Here is a 27,170-nt window from a genome sequence, read left to right on the forward strand (position 1 = left end):
CACTGGGGTGCTTTTGGGTGTTTTATTTTTTGGTCTGGTCACAGAATATGCACCTTATTCCCACGCAAAACCTTTAACAAAGGTTTTGTTCAGCATTTTGTTAGATGCGATTAAACAAAGCCAGAAAAAAGGAGGCTAAGGAGTACAAAATTATGCATGGTCCCTGTCTCATAATTCTAGAATCCAATGGGGTCACCCCATAGAGCTGATTGGTGGGTTCAGGACAGATAAAAAGAAGGACTTCTTCACACAGCACATAGTTAAACTATGGAACTCACTACCACAAGATGTAGTGATGGCCACTAATTTGGATGGCTTTAAAAGGGGGTTGGATAAATTCCTGGAGGCGAAGGCAGCATTGTTCAGAGGCAGCATTGCTCCTGATGTTGGGGACATTAAGCAAGGGAGATTTATTGCCTTCATGTCCCGCTGGACAAGATAGACCCTGGGTCTGATCTGGGATGGCTCTTCTATATCTAATGGATTGGGTCCAGGTTTAGTCATACTTAGAGCAGACCCATTCAAATCACTGGAACATACGTTCATCACAAGTTATATGTCCCATTGTTTTCAATCGGTCTACTCTAATCATGATAAAGGCTGAATCCATCCTCATGTTTTAATACCAATATTTGTTCAAAAACATGCCCTCGCACAGCCTACTGTTAATCTATTATTGCAAGCAATGACTTTGGGTAAGCTTTGTGGGGAGGGGTTGGAGGGGGTCGGGCAGCATTTTGGGTTGTATTCAGACAAAGGCCACAGCTAGACCTAAGGTTTATCCTAGGATCATCGAGGGTTTGCCCCTGCCTGAGCACTGGATCCCCTGTGTGTCACCTAGATGAACAGGTTTGACACCTGGATGATCCAGGGATAAACATTAGGTCTAGCTATGGCCTAACTCACACTTAGAACAAACCCATGATTGACATCAGTCCCATTGAATTCAATGGGTCTACTCTAAGTCAGAATAACTCTGGATCTAACCCTTTATTTAGTGTCATTAAAAACCAAACAGAGAAAGAAAACAAAATGTGACATTCATTATACCATCCCACAATTAAAAATAATTACAAAATTTAAAAACACACACAGACACACACACACAAAAAAGATGAATGAGTGACAACACTGTGCATAACTCATACAAACTTTTTTACTGGGGTATTATTATTATTATTATTATTATTATTATTATTATTATTATTATTATTATTTATATAGCACCATCAATGTACATGGTGCTGTACAACTTGCCTGCCATTAATCTTCTGAACAAAGAAACCCCAATTAGCTTCTGAAGTTCCCCCAACGTTCTATGAACTACGAAACATAGTTTGAAAACCACTAAGAGATCACATCAGTAAATATGAAGCACGACAGTGCTTGGGTGGTGGATACAAGCTAACCATTCTGTGGTTTCATGTTTAGCAATTGTACACAATACATTATAGGTCCTGGATGCCCCATGCTGGGTTGATGTTATATCATTTTAGTTTAATCTTTGTGGTAAAGTGAATTCTTTTTTAAAGCATTTAAATCATATATCATTATAGATGGTTTCCCTCCTTCCACAGCAGTTAATGGAGGACTGTCGTTGTTGACATAGAGTAAGACTGAGCCCTCTAGGAGATGGTGTTATAGCCCTCTTCTTAGTAAAGCTAATGGTCATAATGCTGAAAGTATCATAAGATTTAAAGATTATATCACCATGGACAGCTGTGTCATATGCAGCATTATAAAAAGCTCTCATCCCAGGACTGAGTTGTCCTGGAAAATATCACCAGCTGTATTATCTGTAATAGAATATCTCCGGTATTTGGGAGATGCCAACTGGAGCACACTTTAGGTGCCATTTGAAGACCCATTGCTTTTCTCAAGCCTTCCTGGAGTGAGTGGGCACCTGCAGCTTTAATTGTTGTGATGAAGAGGAAATTTCACCAGGTTCTCCATATATTTGTTCTGACTTTTATACTGTTAGTTTTACTCTACCCTGTACCTGTTTGGTGCATTCTCTTCCCCTCCTTATAGTTTTATTATGATTTTATTAGAATGTAAGCCTATGCGGCAGGGTCTTGCTATTTTATTGTTTTACTCTGTACAGCACCATGTACATTGATGGCGCTATATAAATAAATAAATAAATAATAATAATAATAATATATATAAATGACACCTGCTGAAATTCCCTTTCCAATACAATATGGTCCTTTTAATATGGTCAACCTACTATACAGGTACAAGTTGCCTTGGCTGAGCTTCTCGGTAACACACCCCATTTATTAGTCTGCGCATTATCATAAAGGTTTGATCGTCCCATTTCTAAAAGGATTTTGAGGAAAATGCATCACCTCAAAAGAGGGAAAAACTGCATAAGATTTGACATGCTAATTAATCTGTATAGGTGCAAATTCAGAAACAATTATTAGAATTTAAATAGATATACAAGAGATCTCACCACAGTGGGAGCTGCATGCCTGCTGTTCTGTCTGGGGTCCAGTTGCTGTTGATGGGCAGCTGAAGGCCTCTGCTGCTCTCCTGTCTTAATGGTTCTGTACTTGAACTAAGCAGTCCTTCAAATAGAGAACACATTGAGTGCTTTATCACACCAGTGTTATACTGTACAATCACTGCAAATTGCATGCAAATGACTCCGAAGTTTTCCAGTTTATAATCTGCTTTTATTGTGAAGTACTCCCATGCATCCTGCTTTAATTGCGCTTCTTAACCAAAAGAAGTGCAATATTTTGCTACTAGTTTTCGAGCGTATCATTTGTTGTTTTCCGAGCGGCCACTGGGAACAGGATTTGAAGAAAAATTAAACAAATATGTACATCTGCGTAAGCTTTAAAGCTAAAGACATCAAAATTGGCACAGTAATAGATATTAAAGAGAGCTTTAAGCATACCGAATTTGAATCAGATTTGGCCATCCGTTGATTTTTTATGATTTTTTTACATTTCCCCCCTTAAACCCATTTCCTGGTATGCAAAGGATCTAGCCGCCCAGTAGCAACAACAACAACAATGGCAACAGCTTAGCGCTGTAGGGGATAATTCGAGGGAAACAAGTATGTGGGATGAAGCTCTGAAATAGAGGAGTGTCCTCTGTAAAGCAGGACACATGGCCAACCTAGATTTTATTTAGGACAGATACAGAAAACGGCAATTAAAATGAACACTCCAACAAAATGTTGCAGTATGCTCTTGTTCCACAATGCCCTTTCCCAGAATACTCCATTCTGTTCCCTCCCTGGCTTTCCATTTCCTCCCCTACTTAATAAGTCAGCATTCTGTGCCCACTGAACATATCCCATCTTCATTGGGTGTTCTCCCTGTGATCTTCTTTTCCTTCTCAAGAATGTTTGTACCTTTGCAAATTTTTGGGATCCCACAAGCCTGCCAGTTCTTCCTTCTTGTCTGTGGTTGGTGGTGTATGGGGAACAGAAGCAACGACACAGCCCAAATATTGGAAACAGATGGAATGATGACGGTACAAATTGTAACCTAATATGGTTAGATTACTGTAATGCGTACTCTATGGGGCTGCCCATGATGACTGTACTCCCCTCTAGTGTGAAGATAGTGTAGTTTTGATGACACAAGAGCTGGCATTCAGAGAATAGAAAGCATCACGAATATATATGATGACAGGAGTAATGCACATTCCCAAAAATATGAAATGCCAGTATGTTGTAGTGGTAAAGGTGTTGGACTGGGAGTTGGGAGATCCGGGTTCTAGTCCCCACTCGGCCATGGAAACCCACTGGGTGACTTTGGGCCAGTCACAGACTCTCAGCCCAGCCTACCTCACAGGGTTGTTGTTGTGAGGATAGCATGGAGAGGAGGAGGATTATGTACACCACTTTGGGTTCCTTGGAGGAAAAAAGGCGGGATATAAACGTAATAAACAAACAAACAAAAACAAATAAATAAAAAAGGCCTTTTAATTTGGAAAAAAGAAAGAAAGAAAGATGACTAAGCAGGGTGGGACATGATAAGAATTTTATAAAATCATGAGTGGTGTAGAGGTAAGTGGAAAGAGAATGATTCTTGCTCTGTCATAGTCCTAGACGTTTGGCCAATCTGCCATTTTGGAACTCTCAGATTTGCTTTGTCGTAATGAGTCAGCATTGGAGAGAGCCAATGTCCATATATGATGGACAGCTGGTAGTGCATTGTATATTGGAACCATGCTCACGTTCTGTGAATATGAGCAATAAAATCATACTGGCATTTGCTTCTTCTTCTTTTTAAATGCAGGTTATTAGTGGATATCAGCTACCTCCAAGTAACCTCTCCAAAAGTAATAAGGCTGATCCCTTAGTCAAAATAGAAATCCATGGTGTTGCTGAAGATATGGTAAAACAGCAGACTTCTGTCATAAAGAACAACGGTAAGTTGAACTGGATAAGCTGTTCAATCATTTAATATAATAATTTACAAAGCCTGTTGAAGTTGATGCTTGTTGATGTACAGCACAAAAAGAACTTGCAAAATATTAGTGGGCAACCGAACAATGAGTCACGCTGTACAATCTATTTTATATTGTCCAGTTAGGGACAAAAAGATTTCTCCTGTTCTTTGCTTTCATTGTTCCTCTGGTTCACTCTGCCCTGTGTTCTATTCCCCTGAACTCTGGTTTAATTAAAAGAATTTCAAAAATAAATTCTCGAATTGGAGAGGGCACAGCTTGTCTCCATATTCGGTTCAGTCTGGTCATTTATTCAGCACTGGTTAGGCCTCATCTTGAGTAATGCATCCAGTTCTGGACACCACAGTTCAAGAAGGCTGCAGACAAGCTGGAGCGGGTTCAGAGGAGGGCAACCAGGATGATCAGGGGTCTGGAAACAGGAGAGACCGAAAGAACTGGGCATGTTTAGCCTTGAGAAGAGAAGACTGAAGGGAGACATGATAGCGCTTTTCAAGTACCTGGAAGGTTGTCACACAGAGGAGGGCCAGGATCTCTTCTTGATCATCCCAGAGTGCAGGACATGGAGTAATGGGCTAAAGTTACAGGAAGTCAGATTTCTGCTGTACATCAGGAAAAACTTCCTGACTGTTAGAGTGGTACAACAATGGAACCAATTGCCTGGGGAGGTCGTGGGCTCTCCCACACTAGGGGCCTTCAAGAGGCAGCTGGACAGCCATCTGTCAGGGATGCTTTAAGGTGGATTCCTGCTTTGAGCAGGGGATTGGACTCGATGGCCTTATAGGCCCCTTCCAACTCTACTATTCTATGATTCTATAATTCTGTGACAGGGTGCTTCCCCCTCAAAAATCTCATGCTTAAATAAAACTCAGTCCAGAAGACAGAAGCACAGTTAGTGGTATGATCATTCAGTGTGCATAATCCAGAAAGATGATCTCTTGCACAGTTTGTCTTCATTTCAATATGACTCATGCAGGAAAAAAACCCTGCAACATTATAACCATTTTTTAATAATAGGACTTCTATTGATGCTTTTGTTTACCTTTTCTTGTTTCCAAAGTAGAATCAACACACAAGAAAGTCTGCATTGTTTTGTTGCTGTTTTTTATTTCCAAAACTTGATATGAGTGCACCAATGCACAAATGCGCTTGACTGCATTGATAAAACACTGTCAGAAAACAAACAGGAAATCTGGCTTCCTGTAACTTGAGCCCATTATTCCGTGTCCTGCACTCTGGGATGATTGAGAAGAGATCCTGGCCCTCCTCTGTGTGACAACCTCTCAAGTACTTGAAGAGTGCTATCATGTCTCCCCTTAGTCTTTTCTCAAAGATAAACATGCCCAGTTCTTTCAATCTCTCCTCATAGGGCTTTGTTTCCAGCCCCCTTATCATCCTCATTGCCCTCCTCTGAACATGCTCTAGCTTGTCTGCATCGTTCTTGAAGAGTGGTGCCCAGAACTGGACGCAAAAGCATCAATCAAAAGCAACACATTCATTTTTAATGCTATCAGGAATTTTGGTGAGAATAATCATACCTTCAGTTTCTTTTTTGTTGGAAATTCAAAACTTTCCGTTGAATTTTAATTCACTGAAGCCAATCCGATCCGCCCTCCTCTCCTTACGAAGTTAAGTTTGGTGAAAATCTGTTGGAGAACAGTGAAGGCTCCAAAATATGTAGCAGGCATTTGTTGAGAGAGTGGGAAAGCAGAGGTCTTTGTCCATTTTCCAAACACCAGTCATGATTAAAGTTTAAACCCTAAATGTACATCCAATTGTTCCCCACCCCACTCCTCTTTATTTCAGCACTGAATCCTAGATGGAATGAAACTTTCACATTCAATGTCCAGGTTCCAGATCTTGCCTTAGTACGCTTCATTGTAGAAGATCAGATGGCACTGGCTGCCAATGACTTCCTTGGTCAATTTACCTTGCCACTTACAAGCATGAATAAAGGTAAGAGCAGCAATGCAGCAAAGATGTACAGCAGGAGTTGGCAACTGTAGCCCTTGGTCCAATTCTGGCCTCCAAAAGGTGTTGTCCAGTTGCCTGGCTGCAAACCAAGAAACAAAAATAGTATCTGTTGTGGATATGGGAGGGGAGTTGACTTTCTCAATGGATGGACCTCTTCTTTACAAGGGTCTCCAATTCTTCAATTCTTCTCCCAAAGCAAGATGACTAGCTTCCCGCCCACGGCAGAGAGCCTCAGGCCGAGAGCCCTTTTGCTCTCGCCCTTTGGCTCACGCCGCAGGCTCGCGCCTCCAGAGCTCTCCAGGCTAAAATACCTGCACAGATGGGTGGGGCAAACAAACACAGTCAGCTGAAGCAGCAGGCCACACCTCCCATCACTCTTCCAGCCCTCCACTTTCTTCCAGAGCTCTCCAGGCTAAAATAGCAAGTCTAAAATAGCAAATCCGAGTCTTTTTGATCTTGTTCAGTCCCAAGTGCTTTACAAACAAATACAACTTCTAGAACCTGGTCTCTACACTATTTATTGCCAGGGACACCAGCTCTTGCATGAAGAACCTTGTGGTGTGGGGCTGAGACCTAGCAAGAAGCTACTGTTTGTTTATTAATTTAAATATATTTATATCCCATGGTATGACTGGGGTCCTCAAAGTGACTTTCAATATTTATAGAATTCAACAGATATGGTAAGAACCACATGCTAAAACCTGGGTAGTCCAACAGGAGCAGTCCCTGACATTTCCTTTTATCTGCTCCTGTTTCCCTCAGTCCTTGGACTCATCTACACCTGCAGCCCTTTGGGGAGTGGGGAAGGGGTGAACACGGACTTTTGCACTTCTGGGATTGTCTCTCATGGGCCACACGGCAGCGAGTTGTCCTGGAAGTAAAGAGGGCCGTTCTGGGGTACCATTTTTTTTTTAAAAAGAGGAGACATTTGCACAATTGCATGGGCATGATCCTGCATGAAGGGGAGTTGTCTGTGTGTTTTTTTTAAAAAACAAACAAACACATACAATAAACTTGGTGCTGGAAGATGCCCAGTGCCATCCCAAAGATGGCAAAAATGCTCTCCCCTTCACCTGCCATGCCAGGGACTCCCCCCCCCCCCACAGCTCCGTGCCCATTTCCTGAGCTTTGCTACTCGTCGGGAAGAAGGAGGACCCGGGAGGGAGAGCCACACTGCTAGGGTGACCATATGGAAAGGAGGACAGGGCTCCTGTATCTTTAACAGTTGAACTGAAAAGGGAATTTCAGCCGGTGTCATTTGTATATATGGGGAACCTGGTGACATTCCCTCTTCATCACAACAGTTAAAGCTGCAGGAGCTATACTAGAGTGACCAGATTTAAAAGAGGGCAGAGCTCCTGCAGCTTTAACTGTTGTGATGAAGAGGGAATTTCACCAGGTTCTCTGTATATACAAATGACAACTGCTGAAATTCCCTTTTCTATGCAACTGTTAAAGATACAGGAGCCCTGTCCTCCTTTTCATAGGGTCACCCTACACACTGCCCATGGAGCTCAGGATGGTCTCGAGATGTCAGAAAAAATGGGGGGAAAGCAGTCCCAGCTATCCTGGGAGAACTGAGTGCTTGTCCCTGGTTCATTCCGGGATTAGCTGTGTGTCATTTGGACACACAAGGATGACCTCCTGACTACCCTGGGATAAAGTGCAGGTGTAGATTAGGCCCTTGATATCAGCTATCTAGAACTGTGTGTGCTGTGGCCTACAACTGAATGTTAATTGGATAACAAATTCTGTGATTGTTTATAAGAGTCAGCCATAGAAAAAAGCAGCATTTTAACCCGTAGAGCCATTTTAGGAGAATTTTAAAGTTTGTGTGATGGAAATCAGTCAGATGGTCTGTTATATTTTTTGCAAACTTACAAAAAATATAAAACCGAGTTAATAAAATATTACTTTTGAGTTTAATATTACATACACAACACAATAAAATACCCTTAGCGTTATTAAGTTGTATTTCACGCCACATGAACCATCATAAAATATTTAGGCTCTAATGAGATGACAAAGTCTATGCACTGTCAAACTACATCTGACAACGTTATTATGTTAGGGAAAGATACCTATTTATCAATATCAGTGCAACAGTAAAGTCACAAATAAAAATACATTCATATCTACCAGTATGAAGTTAGCAATACAAAACAGAGAGAGTATTTCCTAAATGGCATGCAAGGATGATTTCTTTCTAGAAGAGCTAAATCAAATTAATATTTACTCTGTCAAGAAGAAATAAAGAGTTTCCTATAGTTAAAATAAAAATAAATTACGTTTTCCTTCTATGGAATATATGCCGCAATGCGCAGACAAGCCACAAGTTAGTGGAGATTTAAATGCACTTAAGACCATTGATGTCAATCGACTTAGGCATGCTGAAATTTGTGTTGGATTGTGGCCATTGAACTTCTGCATGTGTTGCCATGTATTCACTTAGGGGCAGTTGCATGCTGGCAAAAAATACATACTTGGAAATACCCCTTCCGTTACAATGACAGGGCATCCCATTTAGAAGGTGTCACTCTGTGTGTACATCACAGCCTTTGCACCCAAAGCAAGTTATTAGTTTGAGGGTGATGCTCTTTGCTCTGATGGAGAGATGAGGTCCATCTAATTCAAGGGTCCAAACGTTCCGAAGAGTCTATAGCCTGAACCTTAAGGGTTATTTTTGGCTTCACTCATTGTTTTACTTTCGGTTAAGGTGAGCACCTGTTGTTCATATGTTTCAGAAGGACACCTTCATTTCTTACTGTTAGGGTTGACCTGTGTGTCTTTGTGCATGCTTCTGTACCCCTCCCACTCCCATGTAAGGGTAGCTCAGTGAAAATATCAGCCCGGTGTACGGCAGCTCTGAAAAAGGCAAATTTGGAAGACAGGAACATAGGAAGTTGCCTTATATTGAGTAGGGTGACCATATGAAAAGGAGGTCAGGGTGCCTGTATCTTTAAGCATCTTTTTAGCCTGTATCTTTAAGCCTGTATCTTTAAGCATTTATATAGTACCATCAATGTACATTGATGGTGCTATATTATTATTATTATTATTATTAATAATAATAATAATAATAATAATAATAACAACAACAACAACAACAGTTGTATAGAAAAGGGAATTTCAGCAAGTGTCATTTGTATGCATGCACCAACCTGGTGAAATTCCCTCTTCATCACAACAGTTAAAGTTGCAGGAGCCCTGCCCTCTTTTGTATCTAGTCCCTCTAGTATAGCTCCTGCAGCTTTAACCATTGTGATGAAAAGGGAATTTCACCAGTTGCTGCATGCATACAAATGACGGCTGCTGAAATTCTCCTTTCAGTACAATGTTAAAGATACAGGAGTCCTGTCCTACTTTCCATATGGACATTCTACTGAAGTAATGTCCTTGACAAGTAGAAACTTCTAGGTTTTTATTCCACTCTTATACATGTCCTATACATGTCTACTCAGATGTAACTCCCATTGAATTCAGTGGAACTTACTCCCAGGTAACTGAGTAATCAAAGTGGGTGAAGCATTCTTATGGCAATTTCTGCTGTTTTTCTAGTATTGTCCCAAATCTGGGTTGATCTGCAACTGTTTTGTTGCTTGCTGCTGCTTACTTCCAAATGTTACTCATTATTGTTAAATTATTCAAAGTCAGAAACCCTTGGAGATCTACTGCAAACCACTCAGCGATCTGATGGGATTATTTAGTAATGATGCCTCCTGTTAGACAGGCAGTTAGCAGAGAATAAACACAAAGGCAAAACAGAACGAGGCTTTACTAGTCCCACAGGCTACCTTAGAGCTCACAGGCTGCCTTAGAACACATCCTTCTTTAGTGAAGAAGGAAAAACAAACAAACAGATTTACTCACAAATATTCTCGCATATCCAATGCAGGTACAGCGTAGAGTTTCAAAAAGAGTTGTTCAGTCCATTTTGTGCTCCATTATACTGGCAAAAACATGTGCTCCCAGCAATGGAGGAGGTCAGAGAGAAAGAGGTTGTGGGGAGGAAGGAGAGGACAAAAGGGAAGAAACCACAGGAAACCACATTGTATGCTATAGAGATCCTAAGGCTAGGTGGGGTCAAAATCTCCATGAATTAACTCACTGCAACACGGTCCCCTTCCAGTAATTCGCAGATAAAGGTTGCAAGATCTACCCGCAGATCTCTGTCCAGCCCTGGTGTGTATGTTAGGTACAATTGATTTTAACTGCTTCTTTCTCATTGGTTTGCTTCCAGGTTATCGCCATGTTCCACTGGTCTCCAAGCTTGGGGTTACCCTCAAGCCCGCCTCACTCTTTGTGTACGTGTGGTACTTCCCACAGTAATGTCATCACCGCTCCCCCAGCTCCGCATTTCAATAAAAGCAGCCGTAATCCAAGCAGAAGCGATACCAGATTCCTTCCTACTAGAGGTGCGAAGTGCGTAATGCAGCCTTCCTCAACCTGGGGCGCTCCAGATGTGTTGGACTGCATCTCCCAGAATGCCCCAGCCAGCTAGCTGGGGCATTCTGGGAGTTGTAGTCCAACACATCTGGAGCGCCCCAGGTTGAGGAAGGCTGGCTTAATGGGATGCCTTGTGTGTGTGATTGGGCTGTACGTTTTTATATGTATAATTTTTTGAAAAAAATGTTTTGTAGGGGGAAGGAAAGTTTTGCAGTTTGCTGTAGCTCCCCTGACTGCTTCTCCATTTGGAACTCCTTTGCAGGATATGACCTTCTTTTTCTTCTAGGAAAATTCCGGCTCCAATTTTTAAAACAATGACATTGTCGAAATAAATTGATTGGTGGTTTTGGCCAACCCAAGACATTTTGCTGCCAGAGGCAAAAAACAAGATGGCGCCCTCCTCCCGTTCCATGTACAAAAGGTGGCCAGATTGGCAGTTCAGTCTTCCTTCAGCTGTGGAGACACACTGAATCTGAGGGGCAGCAAGCTCTCTTAGGGGGCCTCAGGTCAGACCATGCGGGGACGATGACACGACACAGTCCTCAAACACTTTGCTGCTGCTCCCTGCCTTCACAGCATTTGCTGCCTGAGGTGGCTGCCTCAAACTGTCTAAGGATAGGACCGGCCCTGCTTAGCTCCTAATGGGAGTGTCAGGGCTCTAACCAGCTATGCCTTCCACTGGGAGAATATAAGCTCCAAACACCTACCCCAACTCAATTCACTCCCCTTCCTTCCCATTTCTTTTTTTTTTCTTTTCTAGCTGAACCTCAACAATCCATAGCTCCTGCAGACCGCTGAGCATGGCCATTCTTCTTCAGGCTCTCTGTTTCTTTAGATGTATTTATTTATTTGTTAGTTACATTTATGTCCTGCCGGTCCTCCAAGTAGCCCACAGTGGCATACTCATAATCCTCCTCCTCCCCATTTTATGCTCACAACAACCCTGTGAGGTAGATTAGGCTGACAGTCAGGGCTAATCTACACCAAGCAGGATATTCTACTATGAAAGTGGTATATAAAAGGCAGGAGCCACACTGCTGCTTTATAGCGGTATTGAAGTGCGCTGACCACTGTTGGGGCCCACTGACACATGCCATCTACCGCTTTCATACCGCTATATCCTGCTTGGGGCGGCTCCTGCCTTTTATATACAGGTTTCATAGTGGAATATCCTGCTTGGTCTAGATGAGCCCTCAGTGACTGGCCCACGTCATGGCTGAGATCTGAACCTGGGTCTCTCCACTCCTAATCTGGCAGTCTGGCTGCTGCACTGCACTGGCTGCCTGCAGACTAATTTTGCCACTCTCTTTGACTACAATGAACTGAGTGGCGCAGTGCACTGCTTTACTGTGTGAGCCCAGGAGTCCCTGGTTCAAATCTTACCCAGCTATGGAGGCATTGGGCACATGGCAATCTCTGAACTGGCAGCTGCCATCTTATCCATCCTTTCTTGGGAGTAAGTCCCATGGAATGCAAAGAACATAGGAAGCTACCTTATACTGAGTCAGATGGTTGGACGATTGAGCCCAATGCAGACTACTCTGACAAGCAGCAGATCTCCATTTTCTCTGACAGGGGCCCTTTCTACACCATACCTGTGTAGAGGGAGGGAGGGGGGAGGATCTCGAGATATCCTGATGGTGAGATCCTCCCCTTAGTCCACATGTGGGTGCGACATCCCAGGAAGAAAGAGGGTGTCACACCCACCATTTTTTTTAAAGGAGATGAGTGCACGTGTTCCCAACCAAATGTAAGGCTTTTTTTTTGCTTTTTTTAAAAAAGCCCCGACCCTGCTCCCCCCCCGATTCCTCCCATCCTGTTTCCTTCCCTCTATTGATCCCAACAACTCCCGGCGAGGAGGGAAGAAGCTGGGACAGGCAGCCACACCTCCTGTGGTCTCGGGATGATCCTGAGCCCACGGGAAGAATTGGATTTTCCCAGGGAGTACTTATCCCTGGGAAAACCAGTCCTCACCCTCTTTCCTCCTGGGAGTCCCTGTGCGTCATTTGAACGCACAGGGATTCAGCTGTGACCAGCCCAGATTTTCAGGCTGGTGTAGAAACGGCCAGGGTTTCCCCCCATCATTTATTACCTGATTCTTTTTATTTATTTATTTATTATTTATTTATTTATTACACTTATGTACCGCTCCCATAGGCAGGGCTTTCTGGGCGGTTTACAGAAATTCTAAAATTGAGATAAAACCAAGTATACAAAATTTAAAACTCTAAAACACAGAACATACACACATAAAGCATTAAAAACCATTAAAAAACTAAACATGTGGGTGATTAAGATGTGCCGCCATATGCCCGAGCAAAGAGGAAAGTCTTAACCTGGCGCCGGAAAGATAGCAGCGTTGGTGCCAGGCGAGCCTCGTCAGGGAGATCATTCCATAGTCTGGGGGCCACCACCGAAAAGGTCCTGTCCCTTGTTGCCACACTCCGAGCCTCTCTCGGAGTAGGCACCCGGAGGAGGACCTTAGATGTTGAACTGGATAGTCCAAGGATACAGTGGGGGCTGGTGGTTCCCATGTCAGTGGGGCAATAAATCCGCTCCAGGTTTCAGTCAGAATTCTAAAGGAGCTACCCAAATTGCTCTGTGCCTTGGATAGCTTTGCTCTGCACCTTGGATAGGTCCTTTCCAGATCTGGCTGGTTCAGACTGCTCCACCGGCATTGGAGTCACCAGCCTCCACTGCAAGGCCTGAACTGCATCTCTCTGCATGCAAAGCATGTGCTCTGCCTCTGAGCTATGTCTCATCCTTCTAAAGATAAGTCCAGAGGGTTTTATATCTGAGTAAACAAGTTGGAGATTCATCATTTGCAATATAGGGATGAAGATTGATGTTACAGGGCTGCTGTACACATTCAGATACGAAGTTCAAGATGCCATATAACTATGCAAAGTTGTGCAGCTATGTACAGCATAGCCGTGTTTTGTGACATTTTCGTTAATCCTAATAAAGATATTGCCTGATTGTAGATCCCCCCCTTTTTTCCTGATGGACCCAACAGCCTTTAGGGAGATGTAAGGCTGTATTTGATCGGAAAACTCCCTGATCATCTTGCAAAGCGAAACTTGCGTTATTGTTTTGTATGAGTACTGTAAAGATTTCACTTCTTTCCAAACCTGTTTTAGACCCAGTGCCCTCGGGAGATACTCACTAGATAATCATCCTCATGATGACTCATCTGAAAGTTCCAATTTGAAATGTAACTAAAACGCTTCCACTGGGCTTGGAAACCTGCTGACTCATGGCGTGGCATGACCTGCATCTCAAATGAAGCCCTTCCTTTCCATAAAAGAGGCCTGCTTTGTCTTGTTTTCCTTCTCGAACAGGAAGCGGACTGCCACTTATTTATTACTGACATTTATAGCCCCCCACCCCCCTGGGCCACCCTCATGGCCCCACCTTTGATCAAATTTCCAGGGCAGCTTAGGAAATTCCAAAGCACGATCAAGCTACAGTCAACAGCCCACCAAACGTACAATTAAAAATGGTAAATCAGTGGCTATCAGGATAAAAAAGATGACAAACCCAGACAAGATAAAATGGGTCGAATGGAATTAAATGGCCAGACAAACAAAGCCAAAATGATGTGTAAGTAGGAGCTGTGACAGGGAGATCCCTCAAGAAAGAGGGTTCTACGATTGGCTGCAACCCCTGAAAAGGTACGGTGGGTAGCTTTCTCCAGTAACTGCTCCCCCCGTCCCTTGGATTGTTTCAGCATGTCAGAATGTGTAAGACAGAATTTTTATGATTATCAAAAGCTATAAGCATCTGTCTGAAAAACACCCCATTTAACTAAGTAGCATTCCCTGCCGTCGCAGCCTTTAAAATCTAAGCTAAGGCAGCGTATTAATGTCTCTTGTTTTCTTATTTACATTAATTTATTTCCCTTTTTTCCTGAATAAACTTGGCGTTTGTTTAAAATTAACTGTTTATGCCCTGACATATTAAGGTTCTGTCCTAGACCCATATAATGCAGCACCCTGCTTGATTCTGCACTAATTGGATTCTTTTTTAGGAGGGTAAAAGGTGAGACTGGAAAGGCCTTCTCACAAATACTTTGCTCTTGTTTGTATTACCCTGGAATCTTTGTATTCCCAGGTACAAAAAACCAGTGAAATGGTAGCAGCTAACCTGGGTGAAGTGCCAATGGAATCGTTGGCTAGTCCACTCCAATTCCTTGTGTGTTTAACATCCCGGTGTTGCTGGGGTTCATCACACAAGGCTGAAATCCCACATCCTTACTGGGTTTTTTTGCTTCCAGTTTTTTTCCAGGATTACAATGGGTGTCTTTACATGGCGGAGATGTGATTTGAGTTAAATTGAATTTAAAACATCCCTTTCCTATCTTTTCCATTACACAGCACCACCTAATGACTGAATTGTAGTGCAAAGCTGGCATTTCACACAGCTGATCTGTAGGAATAATGCCCATTATTGCATTATCCCCAATCTTTTTGAAAGCGGGATAAAGGTCATAAACCTTAGGAGGGGTCCTGGAGGTTGATGATGCCATGTAAAGGACCTGCAAACCTCCAGAAGGAGCCAATCTTGATTGCATGACATAAGCCCCATTTAAAAGGTCTTGCTGTGCCTGGAAAGCTCTTCACCCTCAGTCTACATTGTAAGGGCTGGGAATCTCTGACTCGCCAGGTGTTGTTAGTCTATAACTCCCACTTTCTCATGCTGTCTATGGATGATGGGCATTGGAGTCCAACACCTTTTGGAAGGCCACAGCTCCCTGAGCACACTTCAACCTCCCTGTTTTGTTTCAGTCTCCATCCTCTCAACAGTCCCTATGAAAAGGAAGCAGGAAGAAACTGCTGCTAGGCTGGTCAATAGTTCCCATTTAGAGTTCCTTGGTCCCTTTGGCATGGCGCTGCCTAGACTAAATCAGGCTCTGAGTCCATGATAGGTTAGACAGGCATTATTTGCAAAAGCACCAGGATATTGACAGTATATAGAACAGAAGATCAGGATAGGAACATACGCTTCCTGCACAGAGATTAATGGTAAAACTGGTGGTGCCGCTAATGGGGAAACCATGCAGATCTTCGCCTTTTACTTTCTTGGTTCTAGAGAACCAAATGGTCAGAAATTTACTCGGGGCGCCATCCAATCAGGATGGCAGTAACCCCCCAAATCCAGTGATAAGCATGGCGATATCCCTCCAAACCTGGAGGCTTGCAGCTATCTAATGAAGAGCAAGTGTAGTAGTAGAAGAGCACTTCACCTTCATGCTCCTCCCACTCTGTGTTTTGGCCAGACGTGCTTTTTGCCCATCTAGCAGGGGATCTGCAGAGTGTTTGGGAAGGAGGCAGGGGAGACCTGGGGAAACATTGTAAGCCAGCGTCCCTACTCCCCTGCCCTCCCCACCCATTTTATGAACCGCCCAGAGAGCTTCGGCTATTGGGCGGTATAAAAATGTAATAAATAAATAAATAAAATAAATTGGTGCGCCCCCTTTCTCTCCTGTTTTCTGAGCTCAGAGAGGTGGCCAGTGCAGTTCTCTTTTCATTATATTTAAGAGTAGACCCATTGAAATCAATGGGACTTAAGTTAGTAAAAAACTATAAGGTAGGAATGGCATTTTAGGCTGCTATCTTAGACACAAGGTATACAAGCTTTTTCAATGGGAGTAAGTCTCACTGAAGTCAGTGGGACTTGCTTTTTAGATGTGCATAGGATTGTACTGCTAAGAAATCAGTCACATGAAGTCATCGTCCAGAATCCTGACTCCTTATCTTCAGAAGAAATGGCTCCAGTTAAGTGCTCAGAGAGAGGACTCAGTTACAGAAAGACATCACAAGGCTTCCACCTCTTCAGGACCCAATTCTCCAAGAAGAACCTAGAGACCTGCCCCCTTGCATCCCAGGGAGGTTGCATTACCAACGTTGGACTTCAGCAATGAAGACACCAACATGCCACAGCCATTCCCACATTCTTGAGATTGTTAAAAGAGACCTGGCCCCTTTAAGAGAAAAGCCTTAGTCTGTGTGGAGGTGGGATTAAAAGGTCTAAAAGAAGCCAAACTCCTATGTAATGCTCAGTCTGCTATGTGTCAGAGCAGTTTACAGACACGCTTGCCAGGCTTCCAGCCCCAGCACCACTTGGAGCTCTCCATGGTAGTCTTTCATTCCTGCTCCTATCTCCCTGGGAAGCCCCAAATCGTGGGAAAGACCCAGTCCATAGTGGAATCCTGAAACCCAGGCCTTACTAGCACCCAGCGATGCTAAGTCCTCACCACAACAGGAGCAGAACAGAGCACATGTAATAGGAGCAATTCACCATAGCAGCATTTTTATAGGCACAATGTATCTGATCACTTTACTTTGTGTTGTAAAAAAAACCCTCCTGCATATTTGGTTTTTTTGAAATGACCAATCTCAACAGAGCAGTAACAACATGAAAGAATGTTGGGTCACAGCACTACTGGAAAGCAAATGTCTACATTTATCTCCAGTAAACGTTAAGGAACAAATAAAACAACAACAACAGTATACTGAGAAGCATCTGAAATCAATATTTATTGAGCTTTAAGGACAGGAAGTTTGAAAAACAGCCATAGAAGGATGCCAAGTGCACTTTATTTTAAGAGGAGAAAGTAATTCACTTTTTCAGCCTCCCAAACCCATAATCAACATTTTGGCCCTGATGATTTTATTGTGCGTGTGTGCGTGTTTTTTTTTTTTTACAGCCAAGCTTTTTTTAATGTCTTAAATCACAAAGATGGCATGGCGTTTTGAAAACTGTGGAGGCGTTTGAAGGTCTTTGCTCGAACAGATTCTTATTACTCCCTTCACTGAGTGGGAGGTTAATTTCCCCAGGCTGCATGGTGGCTTTGCTTCGAGAGTAGTCCAAGAAAGCAGATAATGCCAGTTATTGTGTTAATGCAAAAGAACTCTGCTTGATTTGAATTTGGTTTCTCATCCTAATCTATGTTTATCTCACGGGACTCCCAGATTTGCACTGCACAAGCCACTGAGCTCAATCTGTGTGCCTTAAGTCATCGATCCTTAGGTAGGGTGACCATATGAAAAGGAGGACAGGGCTCCTGTATCTTTAAGAGTTGCATAGAAAAGGGAATTTCAGCAGGTGTCATTTGTAAAATCTCCTCTTCATCACAACAGTTCAAGCTTGTTCTGCTTCCAGCTTAATAAAACAACAAAACCGAAAGAGTATATACCTGCTGGGGAAGAGTGTAGGCACAATATTTGGAGGAAGAGATACCATGACATTAGGGTGTCCATACGGAAAGGAGGACAGGGCTCCTCTATCTTTAACATTGTACTGAAAGCGGAATTTCCACAGGTGTAATTTGTATGCATGCAGCACCAGGTGAAATGCCCTCTTCATCGCAACAGTTAAAGCTGCAGGAGCCCTGCCTAGCATGACCAGACACAAAAGAGGGCAGGGCTCCTGCAGCTTTAACTGTTGTGATGAAGAGGGCATTTCACCCGGTGCTGCATGCACACAAATAACACCTGCTGAAATTCCCTTTTCTATGCATCTGTTAAAGATACAGGAGCCTTGTCCTCCTTTCCATATGGTCACCCTACATGACATCCCATGAGTAACTGCTGTTGTAGAACCTTGGTTAGGGTGCAAGTCCTATAATTCTGTTTAAACGTGTAGAGGATTGTGGCTTTAGTTTCTTGGATCTTGACTGCAGCCAAATTTGTAAGCAAGTTTTATATACTTCTGCTTATGAGTTCATTATAAAAAGACACCTTTTCTATGCAACTCTTTTCTATGCAACTCTTAAAGATACAGGAGCTCTGTTCTCCTTTCCATATGGTCACCCTACCTTAGGCAATTCCCTGGGTAGTCCCAAAGTCCAGGCCCAGGCAGCTAGGGATGAGCGAAGTTGCCTGTGCTCGCCTCGGCAGAGGCTTGGTCATCACCTTGCCATCTCACCCCCATTTGACATACTGCACGAGCCGTCCACAGCTGCTTGCAAAATCGCACACTTCCCCCTTACATGTTAATGGTGTCTGCCATTGCAGCTGCCATTAATGCAGAAGGGGAAGTGTGCAATTGTGCAAGAGGCTGTGGGGCGGTGGCTGAGCACTACCTGAGGCCTGCTGAGCACTCGATGGAGGTCCGTGTCTGGGGGTGCCTAACTGGGTCCAGAGGGTTGGATGCATGGGGATGTGTGTGTCTGTTGGCCTCTTGTGACGACCCTATGAACAGCCCAGAAGCCCTCTCAATCAGAGGTCCCCAATGCTAGGGTGACCATATGGAAAGGAGGACAGGGCTCCTGTATCTTTAACAGTTGAATTGAAAAGGGAATTTCAGCAGGTGTCATTTGTATATATGGAGAAGCTGTTGAAATTCCCTCTTCATCACCACAGTTAAAGCTGCAGGAGCTATACAAGAGTGACAAGATTTAAAAGAGGGCAGGGCACCGGCAGCTTTAACTGTTGTGATGAAGAGGGAATTTCACCAGGTTCCCCATATATACAAATGACACCTGCTGAAATTCCCTTTTCAATACAACTGTTAAAGATATAGGAGCCCTGTCCTCCTTTTCATATGGACACCCTACCCAATGCAGCTCACATGGGGACTTCCAATGGTGACAATGATGCTCTTCCATCCCTACCCCCTTCAAACCCCCCCCCCCAAAAAAAACCTGCTTGTAGAAAAATCTTTGGGAATGTTAGGGCCATCTTCATTCTCTCCCTTCCATAGAATCATGGAATAGCAGAGTTGGAAGAGCCAACAAACCCAACCCCCTGCTCAAGGCCATCAAACCCAACCCCCTGCTCAAGGAAGGAATCCACCTTAAAGTATACCTGGACAGATGGTTGTCCTGCTGCCTCTTGAATGCCTCTAGTGTGGCCTCTGTATACTGCCTCTGAATATGGAGGTTTTCATTAGCTATCATGGTTAAAAACCCTGAGAGACCTATCCTCCATTAAAACATCTAATCCTTTTGCAAAACCAAGCAAGTGGCTGTTGCTACCACTTGTAGCTGTGCATTTCATAATTTTGTTCTGAGTATTATTTATTTATTTTTACTAAGGGGTATGAAACGTGGGTCTTCTCCACCTCAAAATTCGAGCCAGAGCTCTGTAGAGGCAATTCTCTGCCCCAATTTCCAGAGCGGGCTCCTCTCTTTGCTCTGCCTGATAATGCGATGAAAAACCACTCGGTTTTCGGGGAACCGATACATTTTCGACAATGGGAATCAACAGAAATGCTCACGGCTCCCTCAGTTTTAAAGATAAGCACATGAAAATTGGCACCGTGACAGCTTTTAAAGAGGGCTTTAGGCATGCCAACCATGGAGCAGATCCCTGCATGCAGTGATTTATAGGGAATTTTAAAAGTCCGAACTCAAATGTCCTCTCTCAAGCACCTCTCGTGCCTTGATCTGTATGGCAAGGAAGAGGAAACAAAGCAGCGGGAAGCAATGATAATTGTGTAAATATATATTAATAAACTTCCACAATGGCAGCACACAGCTTGCCCATCCTCAGAGAGGACAGGAGGCTTGCAAGTCGAGGAGGAAGAGGCAACCCTCCCCCACTGTCGGTTGGGCATTGGAGTGAGTCAATTCAGGGCAATAACAGCTTCCCTGTAGGAGGCTATGCACAGCTTGGCGGAGGACGAGGACAATGAGGATCCCCCCTCCTGCACTGGAAGGCCAGCCAGCCAATAGGAGTAATAGTTTAACTGAAAAACAGCCTGCCTGACTCAGGTGTAGAAGCTTACAACTTGGGACCAGGATATCTGAGAGAACGCCTTCTCCCTTACCAACCTGTCTGGTCACTGAGGTCCTCCGAGGGCCTGCTCCTGGTGGTTCCACATAGATCCATCCTCCGATTGGAGTCCACCAGGGGAAGAGCCTTCAGCGTGGTGGCACACCTCCTGTGGAATTCCCTGCCTCTGGAGGTCAGGCAGGCTCCAACCTTGTACTCCTTTCGGCGCCTCCTGAAAACATCTTTATTCCAAGAAGCCTTTCTTTAACATGCAGCCTTGAATCTGTTTTTGCTTCTTTAAAATTTTGTTTTAACTGTTTCATTCTGTTTTTATTTTCATTTTATCTTGTACACCTCTCCGAAATTTTTCAATGGGGAGGAGTATATAAATAATCTAAATAAATAAATAATAATAATACTCACTCAGCCAGCAGCACTTTCACACTGTGGCTGATTTCTATGAATCTGAGCAGAAACTCTCTCTCTCTCTCTCTCTCTCTCTCTCTCACACACACACACACACACACACACACACACACACACTCCTTCTCTAAATCTCACTTTGCAAACAAATGCCCCCTAATCTCACAAATTGGCATTCCCTCCCCAAAACATTGTGATTGAAGGAGAACAGCACAGGGAGGGAGAGTACTGTGGCAATTCCTAATTGGTTAGCCACAGATGTCAATATCAATTATCAAAACTACCCACCCCCCTTCACCCCACGTTCCTTATTGGGAGTTTTTCAATTAAACCTGCCACACACAAAATGGTAGGATAATTTCAGAGACTTTAGAAGCTCCGATTGAGCCCGTTAGAAGTGGCCAATCTCCGCTCTGGAAGATCGAATGCTCCGCGGATGTCCGCAGTTACCAGATAATTCTGGGGCGGAGAGCACACCCCTAATATTTACACCCCACCTTTTCTCCTCTTGCTAGGAACCCAAGGCAGCTTACAAGGTCCTCACAGCAACCCTCCGCAGTAGGTTAGGCTAAGAGTCAGTAATTGGCCCAAAGTCACCCAGTGAGCTTCATGGCTGAGTGGGGACCAGAACCTGGATCTCCCCAGTTCCAGGCCAACACTCTTAACTGCTACACCACACTGTCTCTCTGTCTCTCTCTTCCTGTTGCCTTCCATTCTGAACCTACTGCTCATTATTAATTTTGACAGACTGGTGTCCGAGTCAGAGCATCATTAATTAATTAATTAAACTTTTATACCACTTGATGCACTAAAATGCCTAAGTGGTTCATACTGAAGTACAATACAAAATAAAAATAATAATTAAAGGCCTTAGAACACCCAAACAATAAAACAGGCTATTAACAGAGTCTTTCACAGATCAGGGAAACCCCGTGTGAACAAATGTGCTTTCAGGAGGTGTTTGAAACGTTCCACCATTTCTGGTTCTCCAACCACACATGGGAGAGTAGTCCAAAGGGTGGGTGCCATCACTGAGAAGGCCTGTTTATGTACCATTGCCAGATGACATTCCATAGGCCACAGAACAACCAGTGAGGCCTCCTCATTAGGAGAGAGGGAGATTTTATTATTATTTTTTAAAAAAACCTGTATCTAGATCATTTCCAATTTAACATCCTTCTTTAACTGAGCTGAACAGAACTGCACACAGTTTATCCCAAGCGAAACAGAGAGGGTGGCCACTTATGCATTGCCAAAAAAGGGGAGGGTCCTACAATTAGCATAACATTTACATATGCAAATACATAAATGTTTATAGATTGCAAATCCAGAAATTGTAGTTAATTTACCTAGAAATACAATGCATTTCATCATAGAGAAGTCAGACTAGGGGCATGTCTAGACGAGGGGGTGGAGTGTGACGATCTCACAATTTAATGATCGCGAGATTGTCGCCCTCGTCTACACGCGGCGCGTGACGTCGCACAGTGATGATCCCGGGGTGATCACTGGGATATCACTCCATCTAGGCATACCCTAGGTGACCTGTGTGCCTGCTCAGTTTGCTGCCCAGGTGCTAAATGTGGACGGGCCATTTCAAGACCCCTGCCTGCTCTCTCTACGCCTGGTTCTTTGACTTTAAACCAAACTTAGATTGGACACCTCTTCAAACAGAAGCCCCCTTTGAACAGAGGACTGCACTCTGCCAGTTTTCCAAAACAGTAAAGTAGGACACCTAGCCGAAGTACTGTTATGACTTTCCAAGTAAAGGAAATAAGAAGAACATTCATCTAAGGGACTAGCTACATGTCACATCGCAACAATGTCCTGATGTTCTTTTTCAAAGCCAAGGGAAGTTTTAGACCAGAGAGCAGAAGGGAGAGGTACTCAAACCAGTCTCTGCCCTCTGCTTCTCTACTCCAAAGCACTCTTCCTGCAAGCCACTTCGTCTATCGGATCCTCAGGGTTAAGCATGCACACCCACCCCAACGCTGCTTCTCTGCTGTAAGTGACCCATCCGGAAAAAAGCTCTGATGTTTCCTTTTAAACAGCATTGGAGCACCGTTAACTGCATTAGCATGCGATGTGTACTTAGCCCTTTGCCTCCCGTGCGACGGCAAACTACAAAATGTATACATGGGCTTTTATGCACCCATTCTAATGGGAGCGCTTTGCAAATAGAGGGTAGTAATTCCGTGAAGATAACTAAATGACAATGGACCATGAAAAAGCCATTATAATTTCCTCATGATTAGCAGCCTGCTCTCTGCAGCTACCATCCTCCTTTATGCTTACAGTCTCCAAGGCAAAGGCTTCAGTTAATGTGGCGGAAGAACTCATGAGGAAAAAGGGGAGCAACGACCTAATGAACAAATAATTCAATTGCCTATGACAATGTTCAAATTACACCATTCCCCAGTGGACAGCGCTTTCCTGCATTTAACTGGACACTGTTTAGTTGAATGATAATAGTATCATCACCACCACCACCACTGCTGCAACAGGCAAGCTTTTTTCTTCGTTTTATTTTATTTTATTTCCGCAATCAAAGGCAGAGCAGATCCTTAGTTCTTGTGGGCTGCCACATGAACGGCTTCACTGAACATGAATTGCAATGAATGTTGAAAAGCGCAAAAATAAAAATTAAAAATAAAATAAAGATCTAAGATTGCTAATAAGAGAAGGCGTCGTCTTGGTATCGAAAAGTACACACAGTATGCAATAGGGATTATCAGCGGTGACAGTTCATCTTATAAAGAATCTCTTGACAGGATCTTGGAATTGTTGTAGATCGCAAGCTGAATAGGAGCCAACAGTGCGATATGGCTGCAAGAAAGGCCAATGCTATTTTGGGCTGCATTAATAGAAGTATAGCTTCCAAAGCACGTGAGGTACTGGTTCCACTCTATTCGGAGCTGGTTAGGCCTCATCTAGAGTATTGTGTCCAGTTCTGGGCTCCACAATTCAAGAAGGATGCAGACAAGCTGGAGCGTGTTCAGAGGAGGGCAACCAGGATGATCAGGGGTCTGGAAGCAAAGCCCTATGAAGAGAGACTGAAAGAACTGGGCCTGTTTAGCCTGGAGAAGAGAAGATTGAGGGGAGACATGATAGCACTCTTCAAATACTTAAAAGGTTGTCACACAGAGGAGGGCCAGGATCTCTTCTCGATCCTCCCAGAGTGCAGGACACGGAATAACGGGCTCAAGTTAAAGGAAGCCAGATTCCAGCTGGACATCAGGAAAAACTTCCTGACTATTAGAGCAGGACGACAATGGAATCAGTTGCCTAGGGAGGTTGTGGGCTCTCCCACACTAGAGGCCTTCAAGAGGCAGCTGGACAACCATCTGTCAGGGATGCTTTAGGGTGGATTCCTGCATTGATCAGGGGGTTGGACTCGATGGCCTTGTAGGCCCCTTCCAACTCTGCTATTCTATGATTCTCTGATTCTATGAGCAGAAGCTTAACGTCTCTAGTTTTCATTTGAAATAAAACCAGGTTTCTAGTCCTTATGGATTTTGGGAAACATTTGGGTGCTAAAGTCTCAAAACACAGATGGGAGATGTTGATGTGGAAGAAAAAGATTCCCACTATCTGCACTTCTCTGTCTATCACCATTCACCAAGACTTCTACTCCCTCCATCCACCTTTTTCTATATTGGCATTTTTCATATACTACTTAGTTATCTTCTCCTTGTTCCAGAAGCCCTCTAGATCATAGGGAAGGCAAAGGTTTCACAGTTAGACTAAGGCCATAGCTAGACGGGGCGAAATCCCGGGGCAATCCCTGGGATCATCCCTGTGAATTCACATGATGCACAGTGGATCCCGGGATCAGGGAGGGATGATCCGTCCCTTGCCCCGGGATCTCACCCTACCTTTTGAGCTTGGTTTTTCCGTGTTTCCAGGCTGATCCCCAAACCGTGGAATGTGTGGCTGGGCCACACATTTGTCCCGGTTCCTCGTGGTTCCTCACAAGGAGCTGGGACCCACACACAGGGCGCAGAGCTCCTCAGGAGCACTGCACCCATTGGGGGTGAGGTGGGGTGAGCAGGGATTTTTTTTTTAAAAAAAACTTACCTTTTGCACACAAATGCTCATGTGCATCTGCTTAAAAAAAATGGCGGGCACGATGCCTCTCCCTCTGAAGTCATCATGCGCCATGTGTGAACAGAGGGGGAGATGTCATGATAAAAATATCACGAGATCTTCACTCTTCCATCCTGCTAGACCAGTAGGTCTAGCTAAGGCCTAAATGATAAACATCACATTCATTTGTATTTCATTATTTTAGTCTAACTACATAACAAAGGTCCAGAATTTCTCGTTCTGAGCGCTGGAATAAAACCTCCTTTTTTACCCCACACGTGTTTTGGTAAACACGGTGCCTGGATCAAGCTGTAGTGTTTTATGTGTGACTACTGGTTCAGAAGACTGAATCCGGCTGGGCCACAAAGTGCAGCACACACAACACTCCAATGTGTATATACATTTGTTTTCAATCTGTGCATGCAGAAAGCCTGTTATACACACAAATCCCCCTTAGTGGGCTGGAGGGATCGCTGCTTAAAACCAGGTCATGTCTAGTCCAGATGTGTTTGCAGAATCACGGATCTGGTGTAGAATTTGTAACACCAGGTGTAACTTCAAAAACAAAACACGCCACCATGATTACCCTTGGCTTCAGAACCATGGTTAACAATCTAACTCAGCTGAAACTGCCTGTTATGGTAGAATCATCTGGGAGCTGACTAGGGTGGGGGTCTTCACGGCACCAAGTTTGTGCCGCATCCCACTCAAACTTGCACTTTTGCTATTGCGGGGTTCGCCTGATAACCTCATGCCACGGAGCAAGTGTGGGTTTTATGGCTGTCATTCTTCCCATTCCTCCTTGAGTGAGGGCAAGGAGGAGCAGGAGGCGGTGGTGGCAGAAGCTGGGGTGGGGGGGGAAGAGAAAATATTGTAGAAAGAGGAGGCAGTGACAGCAGCAGCTCGAGGGAGGGAGAAAATATTGTAGGAGGCAGCTGGCAGGGGATAAACTATATTTGTTTTAGCAGGAGAAGGCTCTGGAGAAGAAAATAAACTCTTCTCCCCATGAGGCGTCCTGGCATCAATTCTGCTCGTTAGCCAACCCCTTTCTCTCTGCCCGGGTGGATGGCGACCTATTAGGGGTTGCCATCCTCTGGGACCACCCCCTGAGTGTCTCCGGAGCAGCTTCTGAGTGAGAACAGACTGATGGAAGAGTTGGGCTGCCCTCGCTCTGGCTGGAAAAGTCGGGGAAGTCCCTGACTTTTCCGCTGCACATTTTTGGCTCTTTGCCCTGGGGTGGCTTTGAATCTGTTGCTGTGTCATCTAACTGACACCATGCAGATCCGGTGCCACCCCGGGGCAAAGATGTCAAGACAGCCCCTAGGGAATTTGCAGAACACGAGCTGGTTGACTTTCTCCCAGTTCCACCTCAATGTTCATTCTGACTCATGTCCATATCAAATTGTGGGCTTTTTTTTTTTTTTTTTTTGCTTTTCACACAAAGTTCCTTGTGCACATTTTTCCCCAAGGTGTACATCAATACATTTATTTATTCATTCCACTTATATCCCACCTATTTTCCTCTTGCAAGGAGCTCAAGGCAACTTATATGATCCTTTTCCTCACAACAACCCTGAGAGGTAGGCTGGGCTGAGAGTCAGTGACTGGTCCCAAAATCGCCCAGTCCATGGCCAAATGGAGACTTGAACCTGGATCTCCCCAGTCCCAGTACAGCACACTAACCACTAGACTACAACACACTGGCTCTCCATTTTTGAAATGTGCCCATTTTTCTCCCATTGAAAGCATGTTTGTGTGCATTTTTTAAAAAAAAGTATGCATTTTTCATGCACATTTTTCAAAAGTACACACTTTTTTTTGCCAAATACATGTTTCTTGTTCCAGAAATCACATTACAAGTGCAGAAATGTTGGGACTTTACAGTTTGTGTTTGATTTCGCATTTGTTTCAAGGAGGTGCAAACTGGGTAAAGGTTGATCAAAAACCAACTGAAACAAGTTTCTCATAGGACCCTAAAGTTTACCAATCCAGGAGGAAAAGTATACAACATGCACCAAGGTCTTCCTTAAATATATTGTATCTCTGTATATTCTATCAGATACCATGGTAGCTATTGACCGAGCAAAAGAC

General features: G+C 43.9%; 1 protein-coding gene across 2 annotated transcripts in view; it reads left to right on the top strand.

Annotated features, from left to right (window-relative positions):
• The window catches only part of LOC134403880 (1-phosphatidylinositol 4,5-bisphosphate phosphodiesterase zeta-1-like), a 40,702-nt gene extending 29,968 nt beyond the window's left edge, over window positions 1-10,734 (top strand). For both annotated transcript variants that reach the window (XM_063134413.1, XM_063134414.1), the window contains exons 11-13: window positions 4,263-4,395; window positions 6,238-6,387; window positions 10,646-10,734. In XM_063134413.1, coding sequence (XP_062990483.1) covers window positions 4,263-4,395; window positions 6,238-6,387; window positions 10,646-10,734 — 372 coding nt within the window. The remainder of the gene's footprint in view (window positions 1-4,262; window positions 4,396-6,237; window positions 6,388-10,645) is intronic.
• The last annotated feature ends 16,436 nt before the right edge of the window (window positions 10,735-27,170 follow it).

This window comes from Elgaria multicarinata, chromosome 9 (assembly GCF_023053635.1).
Source record: "Elgaria multicarinata webbii isolate HBS135686 ecotype San Diego chromosome 9, rElgMul1.1.pri, whole genome shotgun sequence".
Taxonomy (NCBI): Eukaryota; Metazoa; Chordata; class Lepidosauria; order Squamata; family Anguidae; genus Elgaria; species Elgaria multicarinata.